This window comes from Hipposideros armiger, unplaced genomic scaffold, assembly GCF_001890085.2.
Source record: "Hipposideros armiger isolate ML-2016 unplaced genomic scaffold, ASM189008v1 scaffold_116, whole genome shotgun sequence".
NCBI lineage: Eukaryota > Metazoa > Chordata > Mammalia > Chiroptera > Hipposideridae > Hipposideros > Hipposideros armiger.
The window spans coordinates 3,029,531-3,046,748 of NW_017731466.1; the positions used below are offsets into that span (position 1 = coordinate 3,029,531).

Sequence of the window (17,218 nt, forward strand, 5' to 3'; positions counted from 1 at the left end):
TCTAGTGGGACATGTGTCCAGGACACGTGCTATAGAGAATCACAGAGCTTTAGAGCTGAAGGGGATCCTTAGACCATCTAATTTATCTACTCTCTTATTTTACAACAAGAAAATGAAGGCACAGAAAAGTTACACGTCATGACAAGGCTAAAGAGTGGCAAGCCAGGCCTAAAACCTGGTGTCCTAACTTCCAGGCCAAATAGTATTTCTATTATTCTCTAAACTACCAATCTTAAAGACTTTTAGTCATCTACTAAAACAAGAATGAAGTTGCTAAGTTAATGATTTTAATCAAAGACAAACACACATACACATACCGAGAACATTACTTTAACTTGTGACATTTTATCTTTATGCCTCAACTGTATGCATTAAAAAAATCTGTATAGTTGTGATTCAGCTAATATCTACACAGACACCTCAATTTTTTCAAGATTATACTATTTTGTGAAATTTTAGGATCATTCCTCTTCTGGTAGTATGTTTTAAAATTTGGGGTGGGTGGGTGAATTTGTGCCCTTTGTTCTAAAACCATGATTGGACATCATTGGTGGTGACAAATGACTAAGAAATTGTCATCTTTTTGAAAAAAATTGTAATTCTATGGCAAGCAAGCTAAATAACTTGTTACTTTTCTTAGGTGTTGTAGTTTGGGGATCTGCAGGAGCAATGAAGAGCAGTGACACAGCTAATTTAGGAGAGGGGACACCTATGCCCCACTCAGCTCTTCAATCCCTGCCTGAGAGCTTGTTTTCACCCTCTCCTCAATCATCTCCCTAATCCAAAGCATTCAAAAGCCTCTTGAACACAACTTTTCAGTGCTTCAGTCCAGTTAAAACAATCTTCAAAAAGTGACCCTCCAAAAGGGCTTTGTGGTTGGGGCAAGTTGGAACAATGACTACATTCAAATATCACCAGGACTGAAATGGAAACTAAAGACAGTCCAAGCAAATAGGCTTACGGGGCTGATACAGGTCTAATTAAATGTCCTTTTCTATGATGCGTTTTCTTCTTCCCCAAGCAGCAGGGGCACTAAGAAGAAGTGAAGTCTGCATTTTTAACTCCCTGCAAAGTGTTCTGCAAACAAACAAACAAACAAACAAACAAACAAACAAAACAGCTTGGAGACTCTCAGGTCCACGCGCGGAAAATTGGAAAAAACCAGGGAGCACAGAGGTCATGCAGAAGTGGAGAAAAGGAAGTATTCACGTGGCATTGCTCACCCTGACGGCGCGGTATTTGGACAGCACCAAAAAAAAAGCTATATAAATAAATGAAACAGCTGGAAAGCTGGCACAGGTGGCACAAGTCCCAGGTAAGCCAGAAACTATACAAGACTGTGAAGGAAAGGAGTGTTTACAGAATTGTGTGGGCTTCTGTGAGGAGCCTAGGGCAAAACTATTTGCTGAGGGTAAGTTCTACAAATCATTACTTAATTTGGGTCCTAGACACTGAAGTGCAACTGTCTTCCATGTGGCTGAGGAATGCAAGGGATTCTGTGTAGTGCAGTGGTGAGAAATATGCACTGGAAACAGGAAAAGGTTGCTGTCTGAGATCTGTGCGCCTGGGTGATTCATGCAGCAGAAGCTACGTGGCCTGGGTCACCCAGGGCAAGTCAAGTATGCAAATGTCATTGTTTTTTTACTTTGTGGTGATATGCTTGCATCAGAACATTTTTCTAAGCATTAGATGCTTTCGCCTCTCCAATGAGACCTAAGTGATAGATCTAAGGAAAAACAATTGTGAAATGCTAGTTTGAATTAATTCTCAAACGTAAGCAAAAATTAGGGAAGACAGTCACCCTATTAACATATGCCCCAAACCCCATTACTGTTTGAAGCACAATTATAATTAAGCAAAATGAGCAAGGGAGTTTTGTGCTGTCTTCTTACTTTCTGTGTGTGTGTGTGTGTGTGTGTGTATGTGTGTGTATTATATATGTATTATACATACTTGGGAGAGCTGGGGCAGCATGAGTGGTTTGGCAATAAGAAAAGAAGGCTTACATGATAAAAACACAATGAAAGCTAAAAAGAAATCTCTCAGCAAAGTTCCCTTTTATCTTTTATTTCTCATTTTCCTTGCACCTGTGGTACCATCTTACTAAAAATGCAAGAAACAAATCTGAAGAGGCACATTCTCAATAGTGCGGTGAAAATAAGAAGTACCTAACAGCTTATATTCATTCTCAGAATGTTAAATGGCCAAATAAGCCCACTTAGAATGTCCTTCCAGTGGGCAAGGAACTATTGCTTAGATGCCACAATTCCTTAGTAAAGAGATGCTTCCTAATAACTGAATGAAATTCTCTGGAAATTTACATAGCCAGGTTTATAAGTGCAATAAACTTTTAGAGATGAATATTAGGTGTTATTGTGTTTCCTTATAAACAATTTCTGCTTGCTGTCTGGGGCCAGATACAAAGAATTTTTGGAATTATGTGTATTTGCAAAATTTGACAATGTTCAGTGAGCACATCAAACCGAAGAGCAGAAAAGAGTTAGTGAAATACTCTTAATATTTACGGATAGGAACATCACCATTTTGTGTCTTTATGCCAGACCGTGATGGACAGATCCATGCTATTATTTTATGAGTTCCTTATTAGCAAACGAAAAATACTCTAAACATTCTGTGTCATTCTTAGATGTCCAGGATAAAAGTCATCTATTATAGTGCTTCAAAATTTATAATTAAATATATGTGTACGTACACACACACACACACACACACACACACACACACGTATGTATGTATGTAGGTAGGTATTGTTGGTCAAGTCTACTTAGGAAAATACCCAATGTAAATTGGGATCACCTATGGAAGTGTTTTGTTTGTTTGCTTCTCTTTTTGGTAAGAGACACAAAAGAAGGCTAACAGAAAGATAATCTTCCTGCTCTCAGAAACATTTAGAAGCCTGACCTGATCATGATGCACAAGTTTAGGGCTGCACAAGTTCATAGAGGCTATGGATGCAAATGTTTGGAAGAGACTGTTGATAATAAACCTTTTAGAAAATACACCCAGGAGGATAGGTTTAGGTAGTGAGATGATTTAGCCAGGAGGAGAAAAGGATAAGAAGCCATGATGTACCAAAGGACAGCATTAGAATCAGCAGTCAATTATTCTAGCATATTATGAGGATGGTAATTCCTTGCAGTTCATCCACTATCTGCTATGTAAGCGTATGGCATTTTCTCTCACTAGCTTTAAAAATGGAATTATCAACGTCTCACGAGACAGAGAAATTAGAGTCTGCCCTGGAATCAAGGAATAAGCCTAAATGACATTTCAAGGTTCCCTTCCTACACCAATATAAAAACACAGTATAAAATATCAGTATCACTCAACAGACCTGGTTACAATAAGAGTGAATTAAAATGCAGAAATATAATGTCATTCCTTACACAAACAACAGCTAGGCAAGCTATTTGATTGCTCTAAGACATTATGTGGTCAGTTGAAGCCAGATGATATATGCAAATCTTTTTCATAAATCAAAGTATAGCAAGCCCACAAATTCTCAATATAAATTGCCTCAAGAAGGGCTGCTCTGATGAAATTGAAAATGTCTCCTCCATATGTGCAGTTTCAGACTTTATAACATTTAAAGAAAATGTTCTGAAAGATAAAGTTGGCATGTGAAAAGCACGGGCAGAGGAATCAGTAATGATCAGAGCAAAAACAATTCTAGAAAGGCATCTTAATTTTCATATGGCTCATTTGCATTTGAAACACTGAGAATTCCTATCTGTCTTGTACAAAAATGTGTACATATTAAATTACTTTCCACATGAAAGAACATTTTCCTAAATGTTTGGAAGATGATCAAATTTTAAGTGGAGGGCTTGTTTTCTTCCATCAGGTGTGGGGGAGATGTGGCTTCCTGGTATGAGAGGCAACAGTTGATTCTAATAGCAGAACAAGACAAAAATAAGAAAGTAAATTGAAAACAATTCCTATTTGTACAGTGTGATTTAAAGGTGGTACCAAAGGATATGGTACAAAGATGTCAACAGAAATCAATGTTAAAATTAAGCAGGGTTACCTTTCCAAAAATTATGAATATTGTGACACTTGAAAATTAGGTTCCATTACTTATTCTAGGATTCTCATGGATATACTATTATGTATATGAATATACAAATTTCTGAATATCTAGTCAGTGTTTAAAAGATAGATGCCCACCAGCTATTAAATGATAATTCCAAGAGTCTACATTCTACCCATCTCAAATTTTTAATTTTTGGATATTAATTTTAGGATATTGGCAGGACAGCAAAGATTTAAAACCTCTTATCAGCTTTAAACAATATTTAATCTTAAGGAATTTGTTGATCATCCATTCAGAAATCTAGAAATTGGTATTTAGATAGAAATTTGAATTTACAAAATGGAACCACACTGAATGAAAAGATCTTTCTCAATTTTTAGTTTATTTTCTGATAGGGTAAAATGTCTAGGGAGGAAGTGCACGCTCAGAAAGAAAACCAGAACTTGAAAGACACTTGTCTTTCTCTTGGCCTTGCTCTCTAGAAACTTCTGCCGGCGGAGAGAATGCCTAGGCATCGTCTCATGGTGAGTGCTCTAGTGGGGCTACTGCACAGAGGTGGACAGAAGATCGTTGACAATGGACAGAAAATGACATCATCTTGCAAACGAGAGTATCCAGGTGCATGCTGCTCTTCATGTTTCTTTTCCTTCTGTTGTCCTGGGTCTTTGGGAAGGTCTTCTGTCAAGTCCCTGATCTTTATCAGTGGGCTACAGGGTATCAAGGAACGGGAGGGAGCACAGTTGCCAGCCGGAGACATAAGGCTATCCACATGCTCGAGTGAGAGTGGGAGAACTGGTTGGGGACAAAGAGGCAGGAAGGAGCAGTGACACTGCCCCACCCTCCCAGGCCAAAGGTGAGGAATCTGGTGAGATGTTTTTTGAAGGGGATAGTGTTTTTACACACAGTTCACGCTGTATTTCAGATTGCTGCCTCAGACTTATTTAAACACACCTGAATCTTTTGGTTATTTAAGTAAACTGTATTGGGCTTAACTTGCAAAACACATAACTAACAGTAAAAGGTAAAATGGTCTATGTAATAAAAATTTGGAGACCCAGAGATTTGGGATACACAGAATCATCTTAATATTTCTTTTTATTGATTAGTTTGATCTTTTTCTCCCAACAAACTTCTATTTTAACTATCAAATGGCTAAAGAAAAAAAAAGACTGCTTCCTTCCTTTATGATGACATGCTAATGAGAAGATAAATGACCAAAAAGTAGATCCAAGGTTGAAGATTAAGCAAATGCAAATGAAACAATTGTGAGTCGCTGATAAATAAAAAATTGCCAACTTGACTTACTAATAAGCAGTGTTCATCTATTTATTTATTTGGATCACATTTATTAAATACCTTCTATGTGACAGGTATTGTTTTAGGTGCTGGGGATATAAGATGGGTGTGGGGGGGAAACACCCAAACAAACTTACTTCCATGGAGTTTATGTTTAAACTTCAAAGTTTTCTAAAAGCAAGTAAAGAGCAGTAGCCTAATAAACTGTAGAATTAATGTCTGTCATCATAGTCACCATATTTTTCTGTAATATTGGCACATTCGAGAATAGGATTTGGTTCCCAGGTGTCTGAATTTCATCCCTTTGTATCTGGCCGGAGTTGTCCTCGGCTTTGAGAAAAAAATCTGGGAAAGGCAGATTTAGGTGCCTGCCCAGGTGAAAAGACATTAAGAGTCTGGTTTCCTTTATTGTGCATCTGGAGGCTACAGAAAGGTACGGTATTCCTCGCCAATACCAATTAAACCCCGTCCCGCTGTAATCAGAGTTTTATGAAGCTGTTGTATTTGGGGTACATGATCTGGTGGGTGGGATATTCAATCAGTGTAACAAAAGCGTTGTGCAATCATTTGATTTAAGTATATTTGATTTAAGTATATATTAAGTATAATAAGATTTTGTAACAGTTTAGACATTTTCATAGTTTTATGATTTTATCACATCAATCACCAGTATTTATTAGGTAAACAAATACAACTAAACCAGTGCAAAGATAAGGTCTTGGTATCCACCTAGTCTCACTTGTAAAAGTAGAAAAAGGAAAAAAAATTTTTTTATAGCACTTTAGTTTTTGAACGGAGGTACCTGCTGCCGTCTTCTGTTTCTTCCTTCATTACGTGCTTTTCTTTTAATTTGGTCCTCTCGGAAAGAATCAAAGTAGGGGCTCTCCAGGAGTTGGGCACAGGTTAACCTGTCATCTGGATTCATCTTCAGACACTCCTTTGGAACAAAAGCAAAGAAGATACTGAAAGAGGGGCCTTTTTGTTACTGTGCTCCAAAACGGAATAACATCGTGATAGAGCAAATATGAGTTTAGAAGTACTTCAAGTTTGTATATTATCCAGTACTTACAACTTGTTAATAACTGTGGTAGTCTCTTATTTCTTCATAACTTCATTCTGGCTTCTGCCTCCAAAATTCCACTTAAGTGGCTCTTGCTAGTCACACCTATGACCTCTACTTTCATATCTTTAAATCTACTTCCATATTTTGCATTCTCATCCCAGTCATGTTAGATACTACTGACCACACCTTCCTTCTTGAAACTCTCCCTTTGGCTCCTGATGCCTCATTTTCATTCCTACTTCCTGGCCACTCCTTTTCAAACCAACCTGTCCTATTAACCTTCTTCTCCACAATGGTTGCATGAAATTCTTCAAGACTCAATCCTAGGTTCCCCTTTCTTTTCATCTGTTCTAAATTTCTAGCTAATCTTGCTGATGCTCAATGGTTTCAATGGTCAGTGTTCACCAGAGACTTCTACATGTATATTTCTGGTTCAGACCTCTCTTTTGAACTCCAGACTCACATATGCAATGGTCTCCTTAATCTCTCTCTGCTCTGTCTCAAGGGCACTGTTATAGGTTGAACTGTTTCCCCTCCCCACCTCAAATGCTTGTTGAAGTCTTAATTCCCAGTACCTCATAATGGGACCTTACTTGGAAGTAGGGTGTTTGCAGATGTAATTAACATGGTATCATACTGGACTAGGGTGGGACCTACTCCAATATGACTGGTCTCCTTATAAGAGGGAAGACAATGCAAAGAATGACGCACAGAGCATACACCATGTGAAGACACAGACAGAGACTGGAGCTCTATTGCCACAAGCCCAGGAATGCTGGGGAGCACCAGAAGCTGGAAGGGGCCAGGAAGGATCCTCCCCTAGAAGCTTTGGAGAGAACATGGCCTTGCCAACACCCTGATTGTAGACTTCTAGTCTGCACAATTGAGGGAATGAATTTGTTATTTTCAGTCACCCAGTTTCTGGTACTTGGGTACAATAGCCCTAGGAAATGAATGCAGGCACTCCCTCTTTGCCACCCTCCTCTACTTCACTCCTCAGATCGAAATCATCAAGTCCTATCAGTTTTATTTCCACTTATATCTTCAATTTACTTCCTTGTATAGGTTTTTGGTTTATTGAAATCTAGTCTATCACTAAATACCTATGGGTTTTTTTAAAAGAGCATTTTTAGATTCTAAGAAAAGACTGTTCAAGCTGAGCTCCTCCACAGGGCGGGGCTGGAACAACGTCCCGCGTGATTAGTTGTAGGTGCACTGAGAACTGGATGGAGTGGAGGCTTCTGAGATCTTGACTGCCTGACTGATGACTTTCTGTACACAGAGAGGCTGAAGACTTCTCAGAGGTGCTCCCTGATCAAAGTGCTCCTAACCTGGGATGAGAAATTGGAACTGCAAAGTCCAAGTCAGGTTCCTTTTCTTGAAACTTCAAATTTCACAGAAAGCTCTGTAACAAAATTTCTAACAGTCCACAGTCTTCTTAATGACCAGATAAAACTGATATAGTGATAGGATGGTTATGACTATAAAAACTAATGAGTAATAAAAAAAATAGGTACTGTACCCATTGTCTCATTTTAAACCTAAAGAAGAGAACACAAAAGATCTGCCATATACAGGCCACTGCACGCCACCACTGTCCTTGGCACTGTCATTGGCTGGCACTTCACCCACTTGAGCAGTTAGTTCTCTCTATAGATCAGAACCCAGTCCCATAGGCTAACTAACTACCTGTTATGGTAGCGGGTAATTATTTGTTGTTAAAGATGTCTAATTTGCAATTAATGAAAGAAGGCCTGCCTTCATCTATAATAACATGGGGCAGGAATCTAGGATATAGGGTGTGTCCCACGGAATAGCATAATCCTTGATGAACTTAGACTTCTTGGGTCTCAGGTCAAACTCTACAGGTCTAAATCAAATAGTTGAATGACAAAACTAGCTTCACCCAGAATCCTGAGCAGGCCAACGGCGCACTTCACCTTTGGAGATAAGGATAGGGAGTTTGTTCTACACCTTGGAGTTTTTGTGCCCTGGAGTTGCCTTCTAGGAAGTTTTCTCTCTGGTTAGTTGAAGGAGAAACCAGAGGAAGGCTTGGCCTCCACCTGAGAATGGGTTGGGCTTGCAGCAGTGCTTGACATCTTCCTCCACTTCCCCATGCCCTGGGTTTTGTTAAATTGTAGGTGGGTCAGAACAACCTGTCCAGAACAAGGTCAGGAAATTGGGCTTCCAGGAGAGGACCTGCAGAGTCCTGGGTTAAGGCAGGTCAGAGCAGTGAGGCAGGTAGAAGGCAGCTGAGGTCCAGTGGAGTCGTGGTCAGGGCAGTCTGGGAGAGCAGAGGTTTCAGGCTTGGACTTTCAGGACTAAGACTGAAGGAATCCAGCACCCTGGATAGCACCTCGGCAGCGACCAGCAGTAGCACCAAGTTGACTCTAGGTCATCCAGGTGGCTCCCCCTTCTAGATCAGATGGTTTCAAACAGGGCTACTTATCACAGTCACCTAGGGCAGCGGTCAACAAACTGCGGCTCGCGGACCACTTGCGGCTCTTTGGGTGCGTACATGTGGCTTTGAAGTAAAATTGAAAACGAAAATAAAACTATCATAGTTTCACTTATAAAAATTTTAAAGGATATTATTCATATAATGGTGATTTCATTTGTTTTATGGCTCTCAAATAATTTTTAAATTGTTGTGAGGGACAGGGTTGGCTTTTCTGTCTCAAAAGTTTGCCGACCCCTGACCTAGGGGGATGTTTAATGATACAAATCCCAAGGTCCTATTTATAGAGACTCTATTCTGTAATCTGATGTTAGATACTGGAATGTGTGTTTTTAAAAAGCTCCCAAGTCATTCTGATGAGTAGTATGGAAACCGCTGCTATAAATAGAACTTAATTGATTATGAAAATTAGATACCCTTACTGGTATCTCCAGCCTTATCTCCCTAAGGGCTTTTAGTCTTCACTTTGGATAGATGAGTCACACACAGTATGGCCTCAGTTTGTCAGGCATAAAAGCCAGACTGGTCATAGCTGAGTTTCTTCTACTTTTTATTAGAATTTGTCCTTTGACTATCTCTTTTAGGCCTCATGCATGGCCTATATATGGTGTCTATTTGGCTCTACTTTACCTGGTGTTCTACTAATTTTTTAAAAAATAATTAAAAATTTTATTTAATTCCATATGTATCTAAATGTTATCAGTTCAACATTAATATTTTAAATTATTAATGATTATTTTATACTCTTTTTAGAGTGATTTTCATAGAAATCTAGTATATCTGGATTCAAATTAGCCATATTTCATGTGTTCAACAGTAACATGCAGTGGCTACCATACTGGACAGCACAGTTCTAGATCTTCACACTTAAGGAGTACATTCATGTTCCTAATTTCCATAGTCTGAATATACTTAGTCAATTTCCCCATGAATGTAAAAGAAGTAATTGTGCTCATCACAGCAAACCCTAATTACACTCTTTCATCTTCTACTGATTTTAATGGGTATGTTAGAAAGATCACTGCTTCAGCGATGACATCCCACCTTTGCACTATATTTGCCTTACTGTCCACCCCTCCCAGAGTTCCCAGCTTCAATCATTAAAATTTGTAGCCAATAATGTTATGATTGACTCTTAAGTACCTTCATGAAATTCAAAGCCATGGAATGAGCATCTGAGAACTTTTCTTCAAGAGTTTCCTAGAAAGTAAAGGATTTCAATGTTACATAACAACAAAGTAATGTATGTTTTGACTATATCAGTAACACAAACATGTTGAAGAAAGACCCCGCCCCCTCCAGTAGGTTAGTAATTCTTTAAAAAAATTTTAAATTCTATTTTTACATAATTTCACACTATGCAAAGATTTGAAAGACAAAAAATGGAGCTATTTTCTTAATTTCACAATGTGTTGCAATTGATGCTTGGTAAATGTAGGTTCCAAATTTCCCCTTCTGAGATCATCCAACAGTACTCTAATATCTGTGCCTGATCTACTTATAGGGATGCTTTGAGCACTTAGGAATACATTGAACTACACATTGAACATGTGTAAGATCACTACAGAAAGCAATAGGACAATAAACACACAATTCAGAATAGTAGGGAGGGAAGATAATGGGATTGAGGAGACGTATGGGGGGTAGTTTTGCGATAATGGTAACATTCTTCTTTAAGTAGGCAGCAGGTACATGTGGATTTGTTGTATTTTAGTCTTTAAATTACATATTCTTTTGTAATTCAACCTCTAGCCTTGTAATTCAACTTTTAACCTTTTATTATATTTATTAAAAACTTTAACAAATAGGGGCGGCTGGTTAGCGCAGTTGGTTAGAATGCAGGCTCATAACACCAAGGTTGCCAGTTTGATTCCCACATGGGCCAAGGAGCTGCAACCAGATTGAAGACAACTACCTGACTTGGAGCTGATGGGTCCTGGAAAAACACACTGTTCCCCAATAAAATTTCTTAAAAAAACAAACAAAACAAACTTGAACAAACAGAAGAAACGCAGTAGATAAATCAAGGTAATATAGGAAATAAATTTAAAACGAAGAGGGTGTCTAGAGGCAGTTGGGACCACTTGGCCCTCCGGTTGTTCACGTGTGCCATAAATCATGATGTTACAGAATTTCCCCCTCCTTGCAGCACTCCATTGCCAATGCAGCTTGAGTGTGGACACATGCCTCTCCTGACCGTCCTCTCATTCTGTAGGCAGAATCTAGACCATGTGGAGTTTTAAAGATCATAGCCTAAACTTAGGTAACACAGATGGAAATCAATGTCTATAAAAAGTACGAGGGTCGCGTAGTCATCGATACATTCCCAAAGCAAGGCAAGGCCCACAGCAAGAGTATGGAGTTTTGATTTGGATACAATGAGGATCATTTTGTAGAATGACCTTTCATGTGGAAAATGTACATTATGAAGAAATGGTTTTTACTGATGTGAGCTTTGTTTCACATGCTGAAAAGCAGAGAATGTATTTTTTTTCAAAATAAAGAGGACTACAGTAAGTACTGTTTATGAGAAAAGAATTATTTCAGGAAAAGGTACCCGAGTGTTTTGACTAAAATGATCAAGGATTTTTTTTTGTAAGGAGCTAAATATACTTTCACTTCAAATTTAACATTAATCAAATTAATCTTTTAATTTGATTAATCAATTTTAACATTAATCAAATTAATCAAAGTAAACTATATAAGCATTCTCCTGATTCATTTTATGTAGCTTTTATATATTGGGTTGTTGGAAAAGTCATGATGCATTTTTGTAACGAAAAACATAGAAAAAATACGTCATGACTTTTCCAACAACCCAATAGTTTCTTTGATCTGTGTTAGTGTGTCATAAGGAAAACAGGAGCCCAAAGCACAAATATTAAAAAAAACAACTACCCCTTTAAAGAAAGGAGCAACACAAATAATAAAACATCCAAAATTGAGCAGTTACCACATCTTCTGGTTCAGGAATACTGATGCCATGGAAAAACTGGTTACTTTTAAAGATAGATTGATGTCTTGGGATTAGTTTTCCTGTAAAATACAAACCACATAATTCAGAAGTTTAGTAAAAATAATATCGTTTTTAAATGGTTAACTTCTGAGGTCCAGGTGTGAAAGAAATACTGAGCCTGACTGTTAACTTCCAGACTTGGGAGGACTACATCACTGCAAAAACACACCTTCTCAGGTCAGGTCAAGTCTCTGTGCCACACATAGCTAGGTCTGCAATTCAGCCTCCATCAAAAAGGGTAAGAAAATGGTGAGGAGAGCTTTATACACATGATCTCATTTAATCTCATAACAATCAAAACCCTCTTTTACAGTGGACAGAAATTGCATTTGATCAAATCTGCTCTTCAGAGTAAGGTCTATGCAGCTGACTCATATACTTAGCCCTACCTTTGCCCAATACGGAAAGCAAATGTATAGTTTATTCCATGGCCAAGTGGCTTGACTTGGAAAGGCATCTGGAAACTCCTCAGTGGGAGGAGCAATGGCTCTGCAAATTGAGAAAAGGGTTGGGCTTTGGCTACAACCCAGAACAACGATCCTGAGTAGGAGGCTGGAGAGGCAAGAAAGCTCTCGTTGCTCATTACTATGACATGCTATTACTATAATAACAATTTAGCAACGCTGTAAGCCATACAATGCAACCCCTACCCAGTGTTCTGATTATCAGATAAAGCTGATCCACATCTGATTTTCCAGGCCAGAGGGGCTGGCCTGTCAGGAGCTCTGCAAAAACGCAACCAGTAGCCCATACATCAACTGAAGAACCATACTGAGTATCCCCCACAAGAAGTTCAGGAGCTCGGTACCATCTTGTAGCGACATAATCAGTGTAGGCATCTCCTGGAACTACAAACGCATCAATTAGATGAGGTGGGTCACATTCTCCCAACATGAGCAGGTCAGGCATTCAGGTAAGCTTCAAAAACTCTCAAGAGTCCACGTACTCCTAACAGTTACTGCAGCGAGGCGCTGACTGAGTCAACAGCGACATTTGCACTCAGTGAATTCAACTTCCAAAGGCACTTTAGCTAGTGAACATCTATAATATCTCAAAGAGAGGGCAGGGGGATTGAGAATTTCTGTAGTGCATTTGACTTCAAGTCCAAATGCATTGTCAAGTTACCCGTGTCTGGGTCTTATCAGGATACAGATTATGTGCATAACCACTTTGCAATGTGTATGTTGCTAATACATGTTTTTGCCTGCTGCACAGCTCTAGATTCGGGGAGAAATATTGATTTGTCCCCCTTTCCCTTTGGTTCCTCCCTGCCTGGGGTGATTTCCGTTTTCTTAGCACTGTCTCTGAATCCTCTCTTAAGTTGTTACTCTCTCGTTTCACCAGCTCCATGAAGTTTTTTCCAACCACTCTAGCCCACATCAGTATCTCCCTCCAGGGAACCATCTGCACCTTCCCTTTTGTACTTTATCGCTAATCATCTTGCATTAGTCTTTTGTTTCATTTACTTCAGATTATAAGTGCATGGAGAGCAGAAATGCATCATATAATTTTCCTCTCCTATGGGGCAAAGCATACAAATGTGACAGCCAATGAATTCTAGTTGAATGGAGTGGAGTTGAAGTGCAAACTAATATAGCGACAAAAGGTTAAAGTGAGATTTTCCTTTTTGAATAATAACAATATAACACTTAGCATACATTCAGTATCTAAAGTAGGAGTTTAAACTATATTATTTCATAATCACCATCTAAATTGGATAAGTTAGTAAAAAGTTGCTACTTACTCAGAATTCGTGCAAATCCAAAGTCACAGATCTTGATTATTCCTTGCTTAGTTATCAGAATATTTTCAGGTTTTACATCTCTGTGAATACACTGTAAGATAATATTTGACTATTTCTCTGAGCCATCAAAATGACAAAGTATAATAAACATTAACTATTAGCTTAAATGACAGATAAACATAGCCTGTGAGATAAAAACAAATATGGTCTTCCTTCATTTTTCTAAAAAAACTTAAAATTGGCAAATTTTCACTTGTAAATCTTATCATACCAAAAGAAAAAAATTAAAATGTTACCATATAAGTGAAGTAATTGTAATTATAGGATATGAAAGTTGATTTTTTGGGGAGTGGGGGAGAAGGGAGTATCATATGATTATTTCTTGCATTTTTTACCGGGTCCTATTTAAACTGTAAGAGGTAAAACCCTAGATAAGATTAGACACAATGTACCTCTAATAAGAACTTTCCCAGGCCGGGCAAGTGGCTCAGTTGAATAAGAGCGCAAGCTCTGAGCAACAGGGTTGCCGGTTCAATTCCCACATGGGCCAATGAGCTGCGACCAAGCTGAGCTGCCACTGAGCTGCCAAGAGGTGGCAGGATGGCTCAGCTGGTAAGAGCACGTGCTCCTAACAACAAGGTTGCCAGTTCGACCCCCACATGGAATGGTGGGCTGTGGCATCCCCCCCCCCCTCAGGCAACTAAGATTGAATACAGCACCTTGAGCTGAGTGGCCGTGAGCTGCCAACTTGGAGCTGAGTGAGCTGTGCCCTTCACAAGTAAGATTGAAGGATAACAACTTGGCTGTTCCCCTTCCCCAATTCCCCAATAAAATCTTATGAAAGAAACAAAGGGGGGTGGGGGAGGGAGAGGGAGAGGGAGAGGGAGAGAGGAAAGAAAGAAAGAAAGAAAGAAAGAAAGAAAGAAAGAAAGAAAGAAAGAAAGAAAGAAAGAAAGAAAACTGCTGCCACCCAAGATCACAAGTCAGGGTGAATACTGCGGATTTGTGAAACTGGAAAAACACTTGAATGGTAACACACAAAAGCCACTTATAATTAGAATGACCATATTATCACCTAAATCAGAATGTGTGAAAAGGAGTTCTATTAATAATTACTCTAGGACAACAAGCACAAACCACAACTGTCATGGGTGAGCTGGGATGTACAGTCCCCTACTTTGGTCGAGATACCAAAGCATTTGGCCTCAGGGGATGAGGACCACATCCACATCCTCAGCAGTAAACGAACCTGGACCGATTAGCAGCCTCCAGAGAGAGGACCACACGTTGCTGTTAGGTCCCTCCTGGGAGAGCTGGATGCCACCGGGAGGCATTCTCACCTCAGAGAAGCCCCCGCTAGGCTTCTACATGTAGAGACCTTGTTGCTTGCCACACCATCATAATGACCCTGAATGAGGCAGATGCTCCTTGCTGACATGAGGGCTAAGCGGGGGGCATGGATGAAGACAGGCCTAGTGAGCCTCACTCACCATGATTCTAGAAGTGGTGAGTCCATGCTGTAGAGGCCCTGGAAGAAAACAACTCAAGCCCTGTTCTTCAGAACTTTAGCTTTCCAGTTGATCCTCCCCCCAAATGGGCAAAGAGATAAAAATGATGTTGCTCTTCTTCTACAACTCAGCCCTCATACGGAACTCTGTGCTCTTCAAAGCACCCTCACGTGAACTGCTCATCCTCGCGACAGCACTGAGATCGCAGGTGGCCACTGACAGTCTCCGGATCAAGTCCTACACTAATCAGCTCCTCTGCCTCACTTCTCTGCTGCGCTGTCAGTCCCTGGAAATGTTCTTGTCAAATGGACAGTTCTGACACAATTTATCTTTGCATCTGTAATAGCTACCTAGGAAGAGATAAAATGTTGACTCCTAAATTCATTTTCAGTCACAAAAACGGCACTGGTATAGAAGCGCATTTCGTTAGTCTCAATTTAGCCATTGTTCATTGTTTCATAATTTGTAAAACCAGCAGTCAGAAGAAGCCTTTTAGATCTCGTAAAAGTCCTAAGCCCTTAGATATTAATTTTTAAGAATACACTGTTATAATATAAATCAACTTAATTTTGATAGCCCACCTTTTAAGCAACACATTTATGAAACTTAGATTAACACTCTTTTGAGTAATACTGATAATACTTGGTGATTTAATAAGAACAGCTTATGTCTCTCAAATCAAATGAGATTGCAACAAATGCTAAAAATTTCTGGACTATGTATGATATTACTAAGTAAATGGACTTACACTGATACTGATACCTGCCTATTGGCAAATTTAAATATGTTTTTTGGATCTAAAACAAATCTATGTGAAATTTACAGCAACTTATTTTCCATTCAGAAACTACAAAGGCAAATGAAGTGTTAATACATCCCAAAGAAATAGAAAAATGTATTCCTGTAGGTGCAGGTAAGAGAAGCTATTAATAAAGAGGGACAGGATATTGAAGACAGGAAAGGAGTAAAAAGCACTGGGACAGTAAGAAACATGGAGGACAGAAGACCCATCGACTTTCAGCATTCACCTTGTCCCCTGCAAAGCCACACTCAGTGTAAACTCTGCACTGCTTCTTGAAAGCACCTTCTTTTTCACCAAAGAACAAAAAACTTACACATCAGTATAATGGAAGGATTTTAATAAACTGGTTTCATACACAGCTTTTAGCTAACATTGCTCAAGTTGGGTTACTATGTCTGATGTACAATCTCATTTTTACTAGTTCACAAGCCAGCAAGAAGAGGTATTCATGGTATTTTAAACCTGATCCTTAAGAATCATCTCCAGAAATTCCACACCAGAAATTGCTTCTTATCTAGCCTGACTGAACAATAGTTTTCCATTATCTGAGAAAGTTGTTCTCTTTGAGCTTTACAGATGGGCACTCATACAGCAATGAGGTTGGAAAGAGACATCCCTTCTGACAACTGAATATCAACAAAACGATGATGGATTTGCTACCTGATAACACTCATATCTTGGAAGTCAATGTGGTTTTGTTGTTTTGAGATGAAGTTCTTTTTCTCTAATCAATATAAATAATATATAAAACCCCATGAGTTCATAATGATGCTAAATATGTCACTTTGGTTACCTCACTCCAGCAACATTACAGGGTTAAAAAAGAACAAAATGAGTGGGTATTTTCCTAAGTGTAGGGCTTCTCAAAATCTGATTGCACACGAATCACCTGGAGGTTTGTTACAATGCAGAGTCTGACTCAGTAGATCTGGAAAGGGCCTGAGATGCTGCATTTCTAATGAGCTCTCCGACAACTGCTATGAACCACACTTTGAGTAGCCAGGCCTTAATCCTTTACTACTTTAACCTTCCTGGTCTGGGGTAGATCACCACTGGAGATAATAAGGGAGTCATGGTCTCCAGAGGTTGAAAGCTGTGAATCTTCAGCAAAACCACTAAGTCAGACTGCCTTTTCTATTCTTTGAGAGTATCATGAGACTTCCTTCATATATATATATGCCACCTGTTGGCACCTCAGCTTGGGCCAGGACTCGAACCGCTGTTGCTCAGAGCTCACTCTTTTTTTAAAAATTTTTATTGTTAGTTTCAGGTGTACA

At 39.1% G+C, this 17,218-nt stretch overlaps 1 protein-coding gene across 2 annotated transcripts in view; it reads right to left on the minus strand.

The window, feature by feature from the left end:
• Positions 1–6: 6 nt before the first annotated feature.
• The window catches only part of CDKL4 (cyclin dependent kinase like 4), a 54,208-nt gene continuing 36,996 nt past the window's right edge, over positions 7–17,218 (minus strand). For both annotated transcript variants that reach the window (XM_019647775.1, XM_019647776.1), the window contains exons 5-10: positions 13,632–13,722; positions 12,538–12,735; positions 11,825–11,907; positions 10,015–10,071; positions 6,153–6,287; positions 7–3,911 (exon numbers count right to left, since the gene is read on the minus strand). In XM_019647775.1, coding sequence (XP_019503320.1) covers positions 3,810–3,911; positions 6,153–6,287; positions 10,015–10,071; positions 11,825–11,907; positions 12,538–12,735; positions 13,632–13,722 — 666 coding nt within the window. In that variant the 3' untranslated portion in view covers positions 7–3,809. The remainder of the gene's footprint in view (positions 3,912–6,152; positions 6,288–10,014; positions 10,072–11,824; positions 11,908–12,537; positions 12,736–13,631; positions 13,723–17,218) is intronic.